Below are 16,457 nucleotides of genomic sequence, written 5' to 3' on the forward strand. Positions count from 1 at the left end.
GGGAGAGCTGGTCTTTAATCACTGTACTAAAATTTCATTGCCTGCTCTAAATCTGCTCCCCTTTTACATCATCAAGCTACAAACCATAGATATCAGTGGAAAAATTGGCCAAAATCCAAATACGCAGCACTATTCGGACGCACTTCGCACATAAAAATGACACTAAAATTGAGTGCAATATTTAAAAATGAAAAATGGAATTTAAAGCAGGGGCGTGCAAACAACAACCCCCCTTACAAACACAATGGTGCAAGCAGCAGATGTGACACACAAGTCTTCCAACGATAACTTCTGAGATAATAACCATCAGTTAACCAGTTGCACTAGTCCAGACGGAGAGGATAAAAAAAACAGAAGGATGAGTCAAACTTTTGAACGGCTCTTAAAAAGGAATGGAGGATAGGATGCAGCTCCTTCCAGGCATGCAGGATGTTATTAGTGTCAGCAAGAAGAGGCTCATGGACAATTATATGGAGAGGGATAGCTGCATAAACCCATCCTTACAAAGTGGATCAAAAACTGAACGGCATAGGTCTACATTTGGGGGGAAAAAAAGATGATGAGGTGCATCATCCTTCAGCATATTCTCAGCAAGTAGGTCAAGCACATGCGTTAACCAAGGGAACACTTCAGGCCTGAGTGACTGACCCCCCCACCATCATTTGGGGATCAAATGACTCTGTTATGCAGGAGTGGGGATTTTTCTGGAATAGCATGGATCCACTTTACACTTTGGAAGTAAGTGTAAGGTTTTGATTGTTCATCTTCATCATATGATGAAGAAAATCTGTCCAGAGGGAAGTGGTTTCTCCCAAGTTTACATCCTACCTCCTACACCATTATCTGCATGTGATTTGAAACATATACAAAATGTAACATGATTATGCATCATCTGTGCATTATGAAGAGGGATCGATTTTTTCGCAGGTTTAAAAAGCATGATCTGAAATATATACAAACTATAGCGGACTCATGGAGCACATGTCACAGCCAAGGCAGTCTGAGGTCATCAGATCAGAATCAATTCCAGAATCTAGTCATGTGCTCTTCTACCTGGGCTACATCAACCACCCAAATTTCACCAAAATCCATCCACAACTTTTTCCGAGCAAACAGACACATTTTATTCGGCCAATATGCATTTCAGACTTTACTGTAAATTTATCTTACACCCCTTTCTACAATCAATTTCTCAATACTCAAGTTTTATGTAGTGAATAAAATAAATCTGTAGAAACTTTCTGTGATAAATGTCATAAAAGATAAGATATAAAGTGAAGAACTGCAGTCTCATTGATGACTATCTGACAAAAATGCAAAACCAAAGCTCGCTCTCATTTTTTTTTTTGTTTCTTATTTAGCAGATAAACATCAACTCAATCACAGCGGGGGAGTAAGTGGGAGAAAGCTTGACATGTTGCTGAAATATTAATACCTCTAGAGATCCAGCTGCACTCTGAAGAAAACTGATGACAAGTATCATTTATTTAGTAGATCTTTGTAGTGCTTTCCTCTGTGAAACCTCACTGGCAGATATGAGAGCATCACTGGCGAGTTATGATAGTTAAAAAAACAGGGTACGAGTTGAATCTTGCAAATTTAACCCTCACTTGCCTCCTTCAGCGGGTGCCATGCGCTTGTTGGCATAGCTGGGACGTTACATTAGATCTACAGGATGTTGATAAAAACCTAAACCTCTTTTCATGAATAATTCACGTGCTGAGAGCTCATGAATCATGTATAGATTATCTAGTGCATATTTTATTAATAGGATTGTCTTAATTGAGTTGCGGAGAATAAAGCAAGGATTAATCTTGGAATGAATATTAATGAGGTCTGTGGCTGTGGGAGATGACTGTGGTGTAGAGCATCGCCAGAGACACGTTTCCCTTATAAATCCAACACACAGAACCTAATCTAGTAGTGCTTTATTTTACAAGGAAAGATAGAAAGGACACATGCTTACATTTGCAAATTAAATTAAAACCGATGATCACTTCTCTCCATAATGGGGAAAGACAAATATGTAATGACAAACAGTATCTCACAGAGCTTATTTAGAGACGAGAGGAAGATTACTGCAGCGTTTCTATGCTGCACTCTCATCTGGTCTACCCGAAAAGCGGAAGTTGAGCAATTTAAATTCCTCTATGAGGGTCTCTTGTAGAGGTGTTGTTAGACCCTGTGCACGTTAAGCCATCCCCCCCTCTCCTTTCTCTTTTTTGATGTTGTCACTCTCAATCTAATGTCATCCTGGTAGACAAATGAAAGGCCTGTCCATGGCTGGCAGCTCATTTCGCTGGCAGGTGGCAAACAATTAGACACAGCAAATGGAGGCTGGAAGAGGGGAGTGACATGAAAAGCATGAGACAAAGTTGTATATGTGGCCTGGATGGTTTGTGTGAAAGCATTTCAAAAATAATACACTTTGCTGTAGAGACTCATTTCAGGCTGCCATTTCCCATTATGGGTGTGAGCAGTGAGGGCGACAGGGCTGGCTGCGATGTGCCGTGAGGTCGCTTCTGTTTAATCTGTCATCAACGCCCTGGAGACCCCCAGCCTCTCAGCTGTCCACACACTCCTCCCACCTTCTCTCCTATTCACCAGGCTCACCTCAGCCCAGCTAAGAAGCTGCATATAAATAAAAAGAGTGGTCCCATTGTTCCTCCTGACTCATGCAGCCTTCTCTCTGGGCCAGCCAGTGATTACATTGACAGCAAAAATCTAATAACAGAGGGGGAAAAAAAGACTTTTTGTTTGTGCTAAATCAACCTTAATTAATTTTAGAAAAAAACTTTACCATCCATTTATGCAGGAAACATGGATCAGATCAGGGAGAGCTGAATCCTGAAATCCCTGCAGGAGCAGGTTTGTAAACTTCCAAATCCAGATGGATGACTGCAAGGCTTTATCTCAGCCAGGAATGTAAATACAACCCAGCAGCACCGTAGAACTTCAATGAGGTTTTCAAACAGAAAAAGTCTTTACTATGAATGAGGACAATACACGTGCCCTGAAACTAATAACTTGTCACATGCTACTTCGGAAACATCTTTGGTATACTAGATAAATTAAATAAACCCAGAGGATTAACATGAGTGCTCTAAATTTACTTTCACACACACACACACACACACACAGGGGATGTTTATATAGATTAATTTCCTGGAGATGTAGCCTAATGGTTACTCTGCTATGAGATAATAAAGTATTATCTTCTTTTATTTTCAATCGAAACTTAACCTAAAAACTGATTGAACTCACAGCTTTTTTTCCCTGATTGGACTCTAAAAAGAACTGTTCTTAAGTCTCGTTTGTGTCCCTAAGGGTGAACAAAGCTATCCTGGGTAAAGTTGCAACATACAGTATATCATCAATGCTGTTTTGTACATCAGAAAACCAGTGAATGACATCTCCCTACCTGTCAAAAGAGTGAAACTGCATGGGTAGCATGGCCTGACCATGGGCCTTGGCAGTAGGATCCGGGTAGGACACAGGCTCTAGACCAGCCTCTGTGCCCTCCACTGGGGACGCCACCAGGCTCTTCAGAATCTCCTTGACATTGATGCCCTTGTGCGGCTGGCTTATACTGATGATGGAGGAAGGTGATTTCAGCACCTCCACGCTGGCTGACTCAGACAGGCTCTCTTGGGACTTCTTCACCTCTGAGGACAGGGTGGAGAAGAGCTCACCCACGGCGTCCAGCCCTCCTGCCTTGTGGTCCAGGTTGGACCCATTAACAAAGCTGACTACCTGCTCCTGTCCAAGACCAGAGTCTGTATGGGGAATAGACCCTTCCATGTGGAGTTCCTCTAACGGTGCAGTGTGGTCTTTAGAGCTGTCAAATGTTAGTGGTGTTTCTGTAGAATGTAGAAAAAAAGAAAGTGCCTTGCAGAGATGTCAGTTAGCAACGTAAAAATATTAAGCGTGGCAGTAAAAGAGAGTGATGAAATGTTACGGACTGGACAATGATGTGACATCAAGTTGTCAGGAGAAACACACACACACACACACACACACACACACACACACACACACACACACCTTCATTTCCTGCTGTATTATCTAGTGATACTGAAACTGGGGAGCAGATGAAAAAAATTGTCTCAAATAAAAAAATCACCATTCTATAAAAGAAAGATGGAAGAAGGAAGATTAATTTTCCAAAAACATACTGAGAAGATTTTTGGGGGGGATTAAATTGCTTTCTTTAACATTGCAATAAAGGGCATTTCCTGACATTTCCATTAATTTCTTAGAAAATATTAAAATGGATCTTTGTGAACAAAATAATAATAAGCATATTTCTAATAATGTGCAAATATACACAGATAACACGCCCATAACCTCCTGCACACTGTACAGCTTTCACTACATGAGATGCATGAATGAGAATCTTCCTGAAATCAAGTGATTTATTAGATTGGAAATCCACCATCTATCTTCCAACCAACTTGACCCAATAAAGTATTTGCTGAATTTGCCAGTAACCAGCAGGCATACCTATTCTGAATGTGGTTCATCCTGACCCTATGATCACCCAGATGCGAGGTCAGTCATATCAATATTCATCACATGCCCCCTAATGAAGTCAGCAGGGCCTGATTTAGCCTGAAAGTTGTCTGATTTCCTGGCCTATCACAGACAATCGTCTGCCACATGCCGTCTGGAAAATTCCCCTCTTTTCTGGTAAAATTTATGAAGGCAGCAGTGTGCCTCTCTCCTCCCAGCAACCTCTATGATCCCATTCTCCTCTGGTGGATTGCTTGCCTAATGGGCACTGACAGATGGGGCTGAAAATAGCGAGCCGGCTCCACTGCCCAAAAAACCCACAGTAGTTGGCCGGCATGCTGCTGCTTTCTTATCTCTCAACTTCTTACTGCTCATCATCTCTTTATTCATTTTTTGTATTCTCTGAGCTCAAATTACATTCTTACATTTCCCTTGGATTCTCTTCTCTTTCTTATTACTAAAGTATGCTCACTCATGCATCTCATAATAGAAAGTTGGGCTTGACAGCAGATGTTACACTAAACCTTTGTAGGCAGCCACTGATTTTCCTTTCATGTGATTTAATGTAAGATTTATGATTGAGGCCCATATTACCTTTAATTTCAGATTGAGTGGTGATGCCTATTCAAGTTCATAACCATCTCCAGCCCAAGTCTACTGTTTGCTCCCACATTTAATTATGTGTGATGCAATTAGCAGAGCTCATGAATAAATTGCAGGTGAGCCAGTGGATTGCAGGCAGGGTAGCCTGGCCATTTCCCTAAATGAGGTCCCAGCTCAAGCTGGTAGTGATGTATCAGAAAGGATCATTTACATGTAATATTCGCTTGAATCACTAACCACAGGCTGAGATGAGGTGAGTGAAAAGGATGGACGTAAGAAAAGTAGGGCGTATCTGTTAAAACCTGTGCTAGTTGGTGAGTTGATCTCCTGACGCATGTTGCGCCCTAATGGGTTGGTTATCCTGGCAGTCTCCCGCTGAGGCTCCAGGATGTCACGGTACTTGGAGACCATGAGGACAGAGATGAAATACACCACAGCTAAAGCCAGGAACTGAGCTTGTTTGCTGTCATCCTGTGGAGAATAATCACAAAACAGTTTTGCCATTTTCTATGCAGAAGATCCAATTTCACACAGTCTACTGCTGCTGCCTGAAATTGTTGTGACACAGTAAATGCATCTTGCACCAGCCATGAAAACACAGTCAGAGTTCTGCCATTGTTCTAACGTAGTACTAATACTTGCTGTGAAACTTGTTCTTTAAAAATTCAATTCTTTTTAGACCTAAGCCCAGATGACAACAACATTTTTGGTGTTGATTGAAAGGTTTTCCTTTGGATATCAGTTTGTCTGTTGTTACATTCTTTCTACCTGTTTTCCATGCATTCCCTGCACACACTCACCACATCACGAAACACCACAGCACGCAGTCGGTTGATGTCCACATCTTGCAGGAGGCGATCAGGGTCCTTGATGGGAGATAGGTTACTAGGTACAGTTTCTAAAGCTGTCTAAAGCAGAAAGATAACACCACATTACATGCAGCTCAGTTCAGTCAAAGGTCAATACAACTGTTTTTTTCGATCACTTATCCTTTTACATAATCTTAGTGATCAAAAAACAAATATTTGAAGGAGAGTAACCTCTTTGGAAAAGATGTATTTAGCAAAGAGAAGACATATTCATTTGAACATCAAAAGATGTTTAAATCACATTTAGGCAAACTAATTTAGCGTCACTAAATCAGATAACATGATAAGCATGTAATAAAGTACAGTAAGATTGTAGGCAACCTGTTCTTAAAATAAAATTCATTGAAAAGATTACATTAGAGTTATGGGGTTTTGGACAAATGAGACATGTGCCTGCTTTGTACCTTGTTGGAAGTCAGAGCATTTTGCAGCATTTCCTGAGTCTTGTTGGAAATCGAAGACTTATTTCCCCTGTCTCTTTGTCTCTGCCTGCACTCCAGGCAGTTCCTCACGGCCACACAACAAACTGCACACACACACACAAACACACACACACACACACACACACAGAAACACACGCAGCATGCTAAGAGACACTTCTGTGCTAAATGAAAATCAAATGTTGCTCACATGCATTACCCTTTTAAAGCCAATCAGTTATCTCTGATCATCAAAGCAGCTGTAAAATTATCAGCCAGACTGATTTCACGCTCAAGCCTGTGATGACCCATTGTGTGAGTCCAACAAAGAGTGTGAAGTCTGAACTCTTCCATCTCCTCAGATGCACAATGTGAAGTCAACAATACAGCACAAATACACGTTTACATCACTTTTAGGATATTTACATATTCTTAACCAAAGCCTTCACAAAAAGAAAAATGGTGTTTAGCAAAATAGGGAACAAGATCTTGCCCCCAAATGCACATGCCTACCCTGAAGTCTATTTTGTGTCCCTGAAAGTGGCTTAGTCACTCACTCACACACACACACGCACGCACGCACGCATGCACGCATATACATACACACAATTTCTATTCATCAAATGATTCTGGTGAAGAACTGGATTTATATTTTTTTCTGAGTGGGTGATTCAATAAGAGGCACAAATCAGTAATTTCCAATTTCATTAATTCTCTACTCATCTCTATGCACACAGACACACACAGGCAGAGGGGCCTATGAGACACACCAATGAGAGACAAGAAAGGCTAACATTTGCAAAGAGTACCTGATTGCACTGTTAATTATTCTCCCGGCTTCTTATGAATTCCAATTCCCCATCATGCACATTAAGTGTACAATTAGCAAAGTGCTCTTAAATTAATTACTTCCACTGATCAAACAGGATATTCAGGGATTACTGGAATTATTAGGATATGTGAAGCAAATACTCCCATAATCATGATCTTACCAAGTCTCAGGCACTGACGCATCAGGCCACCAGAGGACATGTTTTTTTCAGCCTCAATCTCGCTGAAGTTTAGGGAGCTGGAGAACACCAGCACATCCACCATAACCATGAGACGGGACAGGAAGGTGATGGCGGTCTCTGAGGACATGCCCTGTGTTGTCTCAATGTTCTCCAAGTCCATCTTGCACATCAGAAAGAAGTGCACAAATCACATGAAATGAAAGTACATGTGCATAATAACATCTCTGCTTTTCTGTCAGAATATTGGAAATGGAAATGGAAATTTGTTTTTTTACTGCTTTAATGAATATGAAGGTCAATGTAGAAGTAAAAGCTAACCCAAAAGAAATTAACTGATACTTACCTTGGCACTCTAGACATGCACAGATAAAATAAACGGAAAAAATTATTAAAATACATTTCAAACAAGACTGTATTAACTATGATGAACTGTTATCTGATGAACTCTTTACTGAAGTCAAACCACCACAAGCAACCATGGAAAGTTTAATCATCCACAAGATGGCAGTATTCCCATACAGTGACAACACTTCACTTACAGAAGGTGAGGTGGCTGCTGAGAGCAGGGGCAAGATGCCTCCACAAGCAATTATGATGTTGTCAACCATTTGGGAGATGAGGTGGATGGTGTTGTGGACAAAAATAATGTTCTCGTTACTGTTAACAAAGTCCATGACAGATTTGGTTGAGTGGCTGTGGAGGAAAGAGGAAAACAAATATTGGATTTTTTAATTCCTATATAAAACAATTATTATTTTGCAGAAAATTATCAAGCGTGTAAAAGGATTAATCATAAAGAAAATAGGTGACAAACAAAAAAGGTAACCAATACTAACTGTCTTAGCAAGGAGCCACAAGAACAGCTTCAAGATACCTCTGTATAAAAGGATATAACATCAGTTTTTCTCAAAAAAAATATTCCTTCATTTTTTGTGTGTGGGGACTAGGGAGCACTACCAAACACACCTGTTCAATTCCCCTACAGATGTTTACTTGGGTTGAGATCTGGTAACTGCTTGTGACCTGTGCCCTACTGATGTATGTATTATCACCCATTTAATCAGATTTATCCTTAAATTTGCCACCTGTCTAAGTCTAAAAAAGCAATAAAATCATGTTAGCTCTGTTCCAAAGGGGTAATCCGAGTAGCACTACAACAACATGCTCACCATCCTGCTTTGTCTTACTCAAGCGCACATAAACCACTTCACACACCTCCTCCAGACATGGACATCACTCTCCAGTGCAAACAGCAGGTCAGCGAGCAGTCTCTGGTGCATGGATGACCATTTGAACTCCGGGATGCGGAACATGGTGGTGCGTGGCCCAGGACTGAACTGACGACGCTGTTCTTCTGTCATGGGCAGCCCCCTGAAGCCCAAATCCACACATATGTCCCTCTCCATCTGAGTGACTAGGCGTCCATGTAGACTCTGAGACAGTTAGTCATTCATACAAGTAAATGTATTGAATATGACATCTAAGATCACTGTCTATAATAAGTACTGTACACAGGCTAGTTGTTTACCATTTTCTGTTGTCAAGATTGATAACACACCCTTAATGAGATATAATGCGACAGTCATGCTGTTCACTATGTATGATGAATTGCCAGATTAAAAGGAGTCCTCAGCTAACCTCTTCCTTCATCTAAAGAAAAAAATATATGTTCAATGCAACCAATACACATTAGCTGAATGAGTCAGCATGGTGCTGCAGAAAGCCTGTGTAAAAGCAGCAGTAGTGAATTGAACATGAGCAATATCAAAACAGCAACGAAATGTTGAGAACTAAACAGTTACTGCTGGGAGCCCTCCATTAGTGACCCAGCGCAGGTCAAAAAGCCTAACCTCTGAAAAGGAGCACAACTCATATGAGATGAGGGGAACAATGAACAAATCCCGAGTGATTGTTGCAACATAATTCTTTGTCTATTTCTGCCTTTCTGATGGCTCAGCCAATTCTTCCGGCAGCCCAGTTTCCTAGGTCTCAGAGGGATGTTCCCTAATGTACAACAGGCCATCGTGTCCCCATTAGAAGCAGTGTCGGGGAGGGGAAAGTTCCCAATGGGTCTGTTAATATGGAACTGTTCACTAAAGGCCAACATAATCTGACGTTGGCAAATGGTCCCTTTTCTTCCTTTCAGTTCCTTGTCCCTAGTTTTCCTGGTGAAATCAGTAAAATCTCTAATGTGGTAAAACTGTCTTGAACCTTTGTGCTGCTCCTTTGTTCTCCATCATCTGGCAGTTACAGTAATTACAAACAACTGTAAACAGATGATTACATCATACGGTGGATGGATCATTTAAAATGTCATACAGCCTCTGTGAAATGAAAGAGTTCAAATTTTTATCCATTTGGTGAGATAACATTTGGAAAGTCAAAGACAACACAACAGAAGTATTTATTCACACTCAAGTTAGCTGAGGGATGACCAAAAGTGTCATTGAGAAGAACAAACTTTGAAATGCAGTGAATTGCCTGGTGATGATGAGCATTGTGTGAACCTGTTTGATAAGGCCTTTAATGTTAAGGACGCTCGTTTATTAATTAAAGGGCTGTTCTGCAGTTTTAATTGTGTTGGTTATCACAACAAGTCTCAACTTGAATGAATTATACAGTCTTTAGCCTCAGACTAACCTGAGTGGTGGCTGTTGTCTGAATCTTCTTCATCTCTTTGTCTTTGCCATCGTCTGACCTCTCTGTGTCAGAGGGGTTGCTTGTAGTATCTGTTGCCCTACCGGTCTTAAGAGCAGAAAGATCCCCTTTAGAGGGTGCTACAGCTCTACTCTCAGTGACCTCCAGGCTTTTTGGGGCGGCTTCAGCCTGGGTTCCAGAGTCAATGTCCTTCAAGGCTGCCTGTAACTCATCTTTTTCTAAAATGCCAGGTAGGGGGCAGCCACTCATGTGAGCTAAAAGGCCCAGTTCATCACCAGCACTGGTGTGGACAGACAGCTCTGGGTTGGACCGCACAAAAGTCTCAGTTGGACTCAAGTCAGGTAGTAATTTGTCCTCCATGCTGTCTTCCACTTTGCCAAACAAGAAGTTGTTGTTGTTAGTGATGCTGTCTTTGTCATCATCTAGTGTAATTAGAGGAGGTGTGTTCTGATCGTCTATACCACCCTTTGGTAACAACAAATTACTGATGTTACTGTTCAGTTTTTCAACAGCTGCACCATACACATTGTCCAGCAGAGAGTTCACCTCCACCAGAGCTCCATTCTCACATACTCCAAGAGTTTCAGTGGACAAGTCCATATCCTCCAGCTTCACCTCAGTAGCCTCCACCTTTTCAGCTTTGATGTCAACCAAAAGGTCATGAACTTCAACTCTGACTCCATCAACTGTCCCTCCCGTTCCTCTGAGACCCTCCTCCAGCTCCTTTCCTTCAGCCAGCAAGATTCGTGAGTCTGCACTCTCATATTCTGTCTCACTCTCTGGTGTCTGGGAGTTATCATCCATTTCTCTGATCTCAATCGTGCCCTGGATGCCAGAGGCCTGAGCAGACAGACCAGAAATGGTGCTAACCAAACCCTTCTTCCCCTTCTTGATATTTTCCTCTTCCTGACGCTGGTACTCTTCATACATCTTCGCCAAGTACTCCTTATGTGCCTCATATGTCACCTGCAAAAAAGGCAAATTAAAACACAAAGTTAACCTTAATGTATGTATGGCACAATACAATATCTCTAAAAATAAAAGACATCAGTGTTTGCCCTTCATTTTACAGTAAAGAAGAGCCCTCACCTTGGAGTGGGCTATGGAGAGCGTGTCCACCCACACGCGCCACCCTCCCCACTCATACTTGATAGCGTGGTAGAGCAGAATACGAAAGACGTTGTACACCATCTCGGTGATTTTCTGCTCATCGGAGTTTTTGGGGTTGATGTATCCTAAAGAAAACATCCAGTCCTGCCACACTGAGCACTGAAGCAGGCATCTGCAGTACACACACCAACAAATGGTCAACACTAAACTATACAGTCACATAGAAAATGTTGAATATGTAAAATAAACCTACATCCTCATGTAATTTTCAAAAAAAAAATAAATGAAAATTGAGGTAATCTTTCTGCAGTTTGGCCTTCATAAATGTGGCAGGAGGGAGAGGTACAACCCTGCACATTAAAATTTTTTGATTTGCCTCCTACACTACCTTGGTGAGGTTAAAAGAATCATTTTCAACTTAAATATATTGACCTTACTGTCCGCCACCATGCTGCATGTTGTGATCAGACAGTATCTCCAGTACCAAAGTACCATGGACATTTTCAGAACGTAGGGTGAGAAAAATACAATCGCATTTCTAAATTTTGGCATCAACTTAGTACAAAAGTAAATGGTATAGTGACATCCCTAGAGGACATTCGCTTGTGTGTGTGTGTGTGTGTGTGTGTGTGTGTGTGTGTGTGTGTGTGTGTGTGTGTGTGTGTGTGTGTGTGTGCATCAATATAAGCCTATTAATCTTGGAAGAAGGAGCTTTTTTCTTATCCCTTGATACACTGATAAAGAGGATAATTGATGGAGTGGGTGAGTAAATGGCAATTCAGATTCTGCTTACCGTCTGTTCTCTCGGCTGTTGCTGAATAGTTTGATCATGTCAGAAAGGAAAAGTCGACGAACTTCCATCAGCTCTGTGGTGGGGGTGGAGTTCTTCAATAAAGTTGCTATCACCTTGAGGATCACTGATATCACATGGATTCACACACAAATAATATACCTGTGACACCACTGCAACAAAATAATGCATACTTATTAACTAAATGTGCTCCCTAAGACCAGTCTTACTTGGGTTCTGAATCTTTACAGTGGAGTCTGGCTCAGGGTGAGGTTTGTGAACTACCTGTGTACACACCTGCTCTGTCAGAATCTGATGCAGGAAAAAGTGAGAAGATCATTCCCCATTCTTTACAGAAAGACCAGCAGGGGAGCAATCCTGGAACATTTGAATGAAAAGGATTGTATTACCTCATACAGAGTGTTGTAGGTCATCAGTGTCACAGTGTTGGTGTGCAGCATGAGCCTCTCTCCCAGGAGAGCAAAGAGACTGTGAGTGTGCATGATCTCCACCTTTCTCCTATGGATAAACACACACACACACACACACACACACACACACACACACACACACACACACACACACACACACACAAACACACACGCACACGCACGTAGACATAAGGGTGAAGCAGCTTGTTTAGAGCTCCATAAGCCACTGAAAGGATCAGTGAGTGCTGTCAGCTTCATTCCCTGTTCTCACCCACAGGGAGCCGGGCTCTGGAGACAAGTGTCAGGAACTGCCTGCTGTCATAAATTTGTGGGATTTTGTTGCAGATGTGTAGGATAACGAAGTTAGCCTGTCATCAAAAATGGATCAGAGATATAACAGACCTATACCACAGGTGAATGGGTTCAATGGTGACAAACAACAGAAGAACTGTTGTCAAGGATGCTTGAAGCTGTTCCAGTATGCAGCCATATTGAGCACTTTTGTTGGCCTTTTTTAGTATTTTTTTTTTCTGGGCTGAAACTGGAGATTTACAAGCGTAGTTTCTCTTGTATGTGCAATGGAAGAAAGGGCCAAACTGTTGATGCAAAACAAACTGAGGAGGAGGATGAGCCTTATAAAATGTTTTCATGAGCATAAATCCAGACGAAATGACTCTCCGCTTCTCTGGATATGTGAAAGCTCATAAAATGAAGGATGAAAACAGGCCCAGCATTCAGCAAGCACCAGTAACAACAACCAGTGTGAACATAACACAACCCAGATTTCTTGTCCATCCATCCATCCCTGCATCCATATTCTGAATCACGAGCTCTTCAACTGCAGGCGTTTTCCCTCCAATGTGCAGCACAGAGGATATACTACTGACATCCTTGTGGGTAGGGTGTTATTTATGTCACTCTGTGGAACAGTAACTTGGACCTTTTCCACCTTTCTATTATGTGAAGTAATGGCTTTAGGGCACACTGCCATGAATTCAGGTTTCTCCACAAAAAAAAAACTGTAAAACTGGCCACCAGTAAAGACTTTTTAGCTCTTCTAAACATATTCAGTTTCATGAAAGTGAAAGGAATATATGAATCATCCCCAAATGTGAAGTTATGACTTTTTTAGTTTCTAACCTACTTGAGTGTAGTCATTTTGCAAGGATTTAAGAAAGCTTTGTGTGGCAAAACAATTACCACCAATGAGACATTGTGATCTGTCGATGAGATGAGCTTTACTGATAGTTGGGGGAAATGCACAGAACCTCAAAAAGGAAATGGAGTGAGTGATAAAAAGAGAACAAGTATAATACAAAGAACTATAATGCACAATATCAAGTATATTCAAGCACTCTATATACAAAGGCCATGTAAAGTATATACACTTTTCACTGTTTACAGATGCAAGATATTACAGACAATATAAGTGCTTCCCGAGAGAATAATTATGAAAAGTAATCCCTTTTCTTCTTCTTCTTCTTCGTATTATTACCATTATAAAACAGCCATTGGAATAGGTTACTTACTTGTGGCCTAAGTGTTTGAGGAAGTATCCAAGGACTTTGAGAGACTGTATTCGAATGCTTTCACTCTTAGAGGCCATGAGCTTGTAGATTACCCTGGAACAGACACAAGCAGCAAAAGCTGGCAACAGCACACTGTCTTGACAGAATAAAATACAGCTCTTTTGATGAAAAGGCCCTGCACTGGTTAGCTGACAACCACTCTCCTTCAGAGTAAATTTACATTAGCATTAAATGACTGTCCTGGCAAAACCAGCAGCCTCCTCACAATGAATTTCTCAGAACAGACATGTCATGTTATTCTTTGTGCATTTGTATTTTATGGGATCACATTGGTAAGTTTGTTCATCCGTGTCATGTTGTGAAATCAATATAGTAATACTATTATACACACATGTTCTTTTGTCACTGAGCATATAAATTATTCATGAGACACATAAGCACACAGACAAACGGTAGGTTTAGTTTGTGAAATCACCTCTTTATTTTGTGGCTGAACAGCAAAAGGATTGTGTCTCCCATGAGGAGCTTACCGTATTCCATTTCTCTGGTCAAAAGCAGGAATCATAGAGGCTGGATGCTCAGACATGAGGGCTACCACCAGCTGTAACACGTCATGAAGATTTTCATCCTTCAGGCAAACCAGGAACAAAAGACAATGAGAAAAATAATTGCAAAAGACAATGCTTTGTATCCTCTTCTCAGGATCTGTAAGTGAAGTAGCTGCAAAGGCATAGTGAGTGCAGTTGTACCATCTGCAATTGCAGGAGGATACATCCGGGACCTGGTGCACCTTAGAACAACAGAGGGGCAGTACCATAGCTGCCGACTTCAGGAAATGTGATGCTTGAAGCTTAACTAGTGGCACTGAGTGGAGACACTTGAAGCAAAGATAAACTCACGTACCTCATGCATTGTTAACAAATAGTTCAGAATGCTCTGCAGCTCATCCTCCTTCACACCTCGGTCCTGAAATTAAACAAATACAAAAGACGGATACAAATTAAATTTTGTGGGAGGCAAATATTTGAAGCTTCAGCAAGATTGTTATTCCTTCCAATCACACCATTTCTAAGCAATAAACACAAATAAATAGCGAAGACATTATTAAGCAGACCAGTTTTTAAAGAATAACACAAGATGAGTTTAAAAATCCTGCACTGCAGCTGAGTAAGACTCAAAATCAGGCAGTGTGAGGGGCTGTGAGGCATGGAGACAGGTGGGATATACCTTCAAAATGAGTTGCTTGAGGAAGAGAAGCATGAATGCCCGCAGAGAAATTATTTCTTTTTGGGTCGGCCTTGGACCATCTGTAATAAGATGGAGAGAAGCAATTAGATTGAGAAGTATTAAAACCAAATAATACCCTCTCGTTTTCTGTTGCAGTGTTTCAGTCATTTGTGGTATTTATTTTACTCCTGGCTCATTTTCACAATCTAGAATTACCTTTTTAATATTTCTTAATTGACCATGAATTATTGATGTCTTGTTTTCTCTTCCTCTGAGTTTTAAAGGACAGATGTTAAAGAAGAGGAACATCTGAAAATCCTCACTTTTCTTTCATTATATGTTATATTCAGATTCTTTTGAAGAGTTCTATGTAGATTTTTCTTAAATGTGTTCCAAAACCAACAACCTTCAGATCTTGTAGGAAACATTAAAATACATACCATCTTTATTAAAGATCTGTATAATGGCATAAAGCTTTCCACAAAAAGTTACCATACCCAGTCAGAAATGATCAAAACACTAAAATCTTTAAAATCCTGAATCTATGAATATGCAAATTTATGTAATTATAAAATGACTCCTCCTTGTCTCCTACTTGAGTGTAAACTACATCCTCAGTGTGCATGCACTTGAGTTTATGTATTAGCAGTGCACTTATATAATTATCATCCTTGACTGGGCTTGGATTCCACCCAAGCATGATGTCATAAATCATGCTCAGAAGTACACAGCCTTGAACCTTTTAGAGAGAGCACCATGAGCTTCAGGTGGTTTAGGAAGGAGTATTCTTGAGTTATTATTATCAATCATCCAACAGTGACTTGCCCAGAGAGTCCAAGGACGCCATGATCACACCAGCCCATCACACTGGTGATTAAAACTCATCAAGAAGGGCTCTGCCAGCCTAGGGTGACTTTAGCACCCTGAGGTAACCACTGCAATCCATCCCTGTCATCAGCTTCATTCAACAGATGATGGGCTGAACACTGTCAGCAGGTGTATTTGCGTCCAGGAATGACAGAAAGCACTGATATACCGTGATACCACAGCAGAGCCACTGTTCCTGTGCTTCAAAAGGAGCAAGCTGAGGTGGTGGGGCAAGTAGTGAGTATGACACCTGGACGCCTCCCAAGGGAGGTGTTCCTGGAACATCCAGCTGGGAGGAGGCAGCCGGGCAGACAGAGGACCAGGTGGATGAATTTAATCTCTATGCTGGCATGGGAACACATTAGGACCCCCCAGACAGCGCTGAATGATATGGTCATGGGAACATGTATGTATGTATGTATATATGTA

At 41.2% G+C, this 16,457-nt stretch overlaps 1 protein-coding gene across 4 annotated transcripts in view; it reads right to left on the minus strand.

The window, feature by feature from the left end:
* LOC147254950 (neurobeachin-like) overlaps positions 1–16,457 on the minus strand; it is a 180,945-nt gene that overhangs the window by 105,828 nt on the left and 58,660 nt on the right. For 3 of the 4 annotated variants that reach the window (XM_086216540.1, XM_086216539.1, XM_086216538.1), the window contains exons 14-29: positions 15,162–15,241; positions 14,838–14,900; positions 14,465–14,562; positions 13,935–14,027; positions 12,385–12,493; positions 12,205–12,286; positions 11,978–12,101; positions 11,164–11,356; positions 10,057–11,040; positions 8,632–8,849; positions 7,956–8,109; positions 7,396–7,576; positions 6,389–6,510; positions 5,916–6,023; positions 5,418–5,586; positions 3,422–3,860 (exon numbers count right to left, since the gene is read on the minus strand). In XM_086216540.1, the coding sequence (XP_086072666.1) occupies positions 3,422–3,860; positions 5,418–5,586; positions 5,916–6,023; positions 6,389–6,510; positions 7,396–7,576; positions 7,956–8,109; positions 8,632–8,849; positions 10,057–11,040; positions 11,164–11,356; positions 11,978–12,101; positions 12,205–12,286; positions 12,385–12,493; positions 13,935–14,027; positions 14,465–14,562; positions 14,838–14,900; positions 15,162–15,241 (3,217 nt within the window). The remainder of the gene's footprint in view (positions 1–3,421; positions 3,861–5,417; positions 5,587–5,915; positions 6,024–6,388; positions 6,511–7,395; positions 7,577–7,955; positions 8,110–8,631; positions 8,850–10,056; positions 11,041–11,163; positions 11,357–11,977; positions 12,102–12,204; positions 12,287–12,384; positions 12,494–13,934; positions 14,028–14,464; positions 14,563–14,837; positions 14,901–15,161; positions 15,242–16,457) is intronic. The other variant, XM_086216541.1, reaches the window with a different exon arrangement.

The sequence above is a fragment of the Aulostomus chinensis genome, chromosome 10, assembly GCF_037954235.1.
Source record: "Aulostomus chinensis isolate RoL2024-O1b breed Wild chromosome 10, RoL_Achi_v1.0, whole genome shotgun sequence".
Classification (NCBI taxonomy): Eukaryota; Metazoa; Chordata; class Actinopteri; order Syngnathiformes; family Aulostomidae; genus Aulostomus; species Aulostomus chinensis.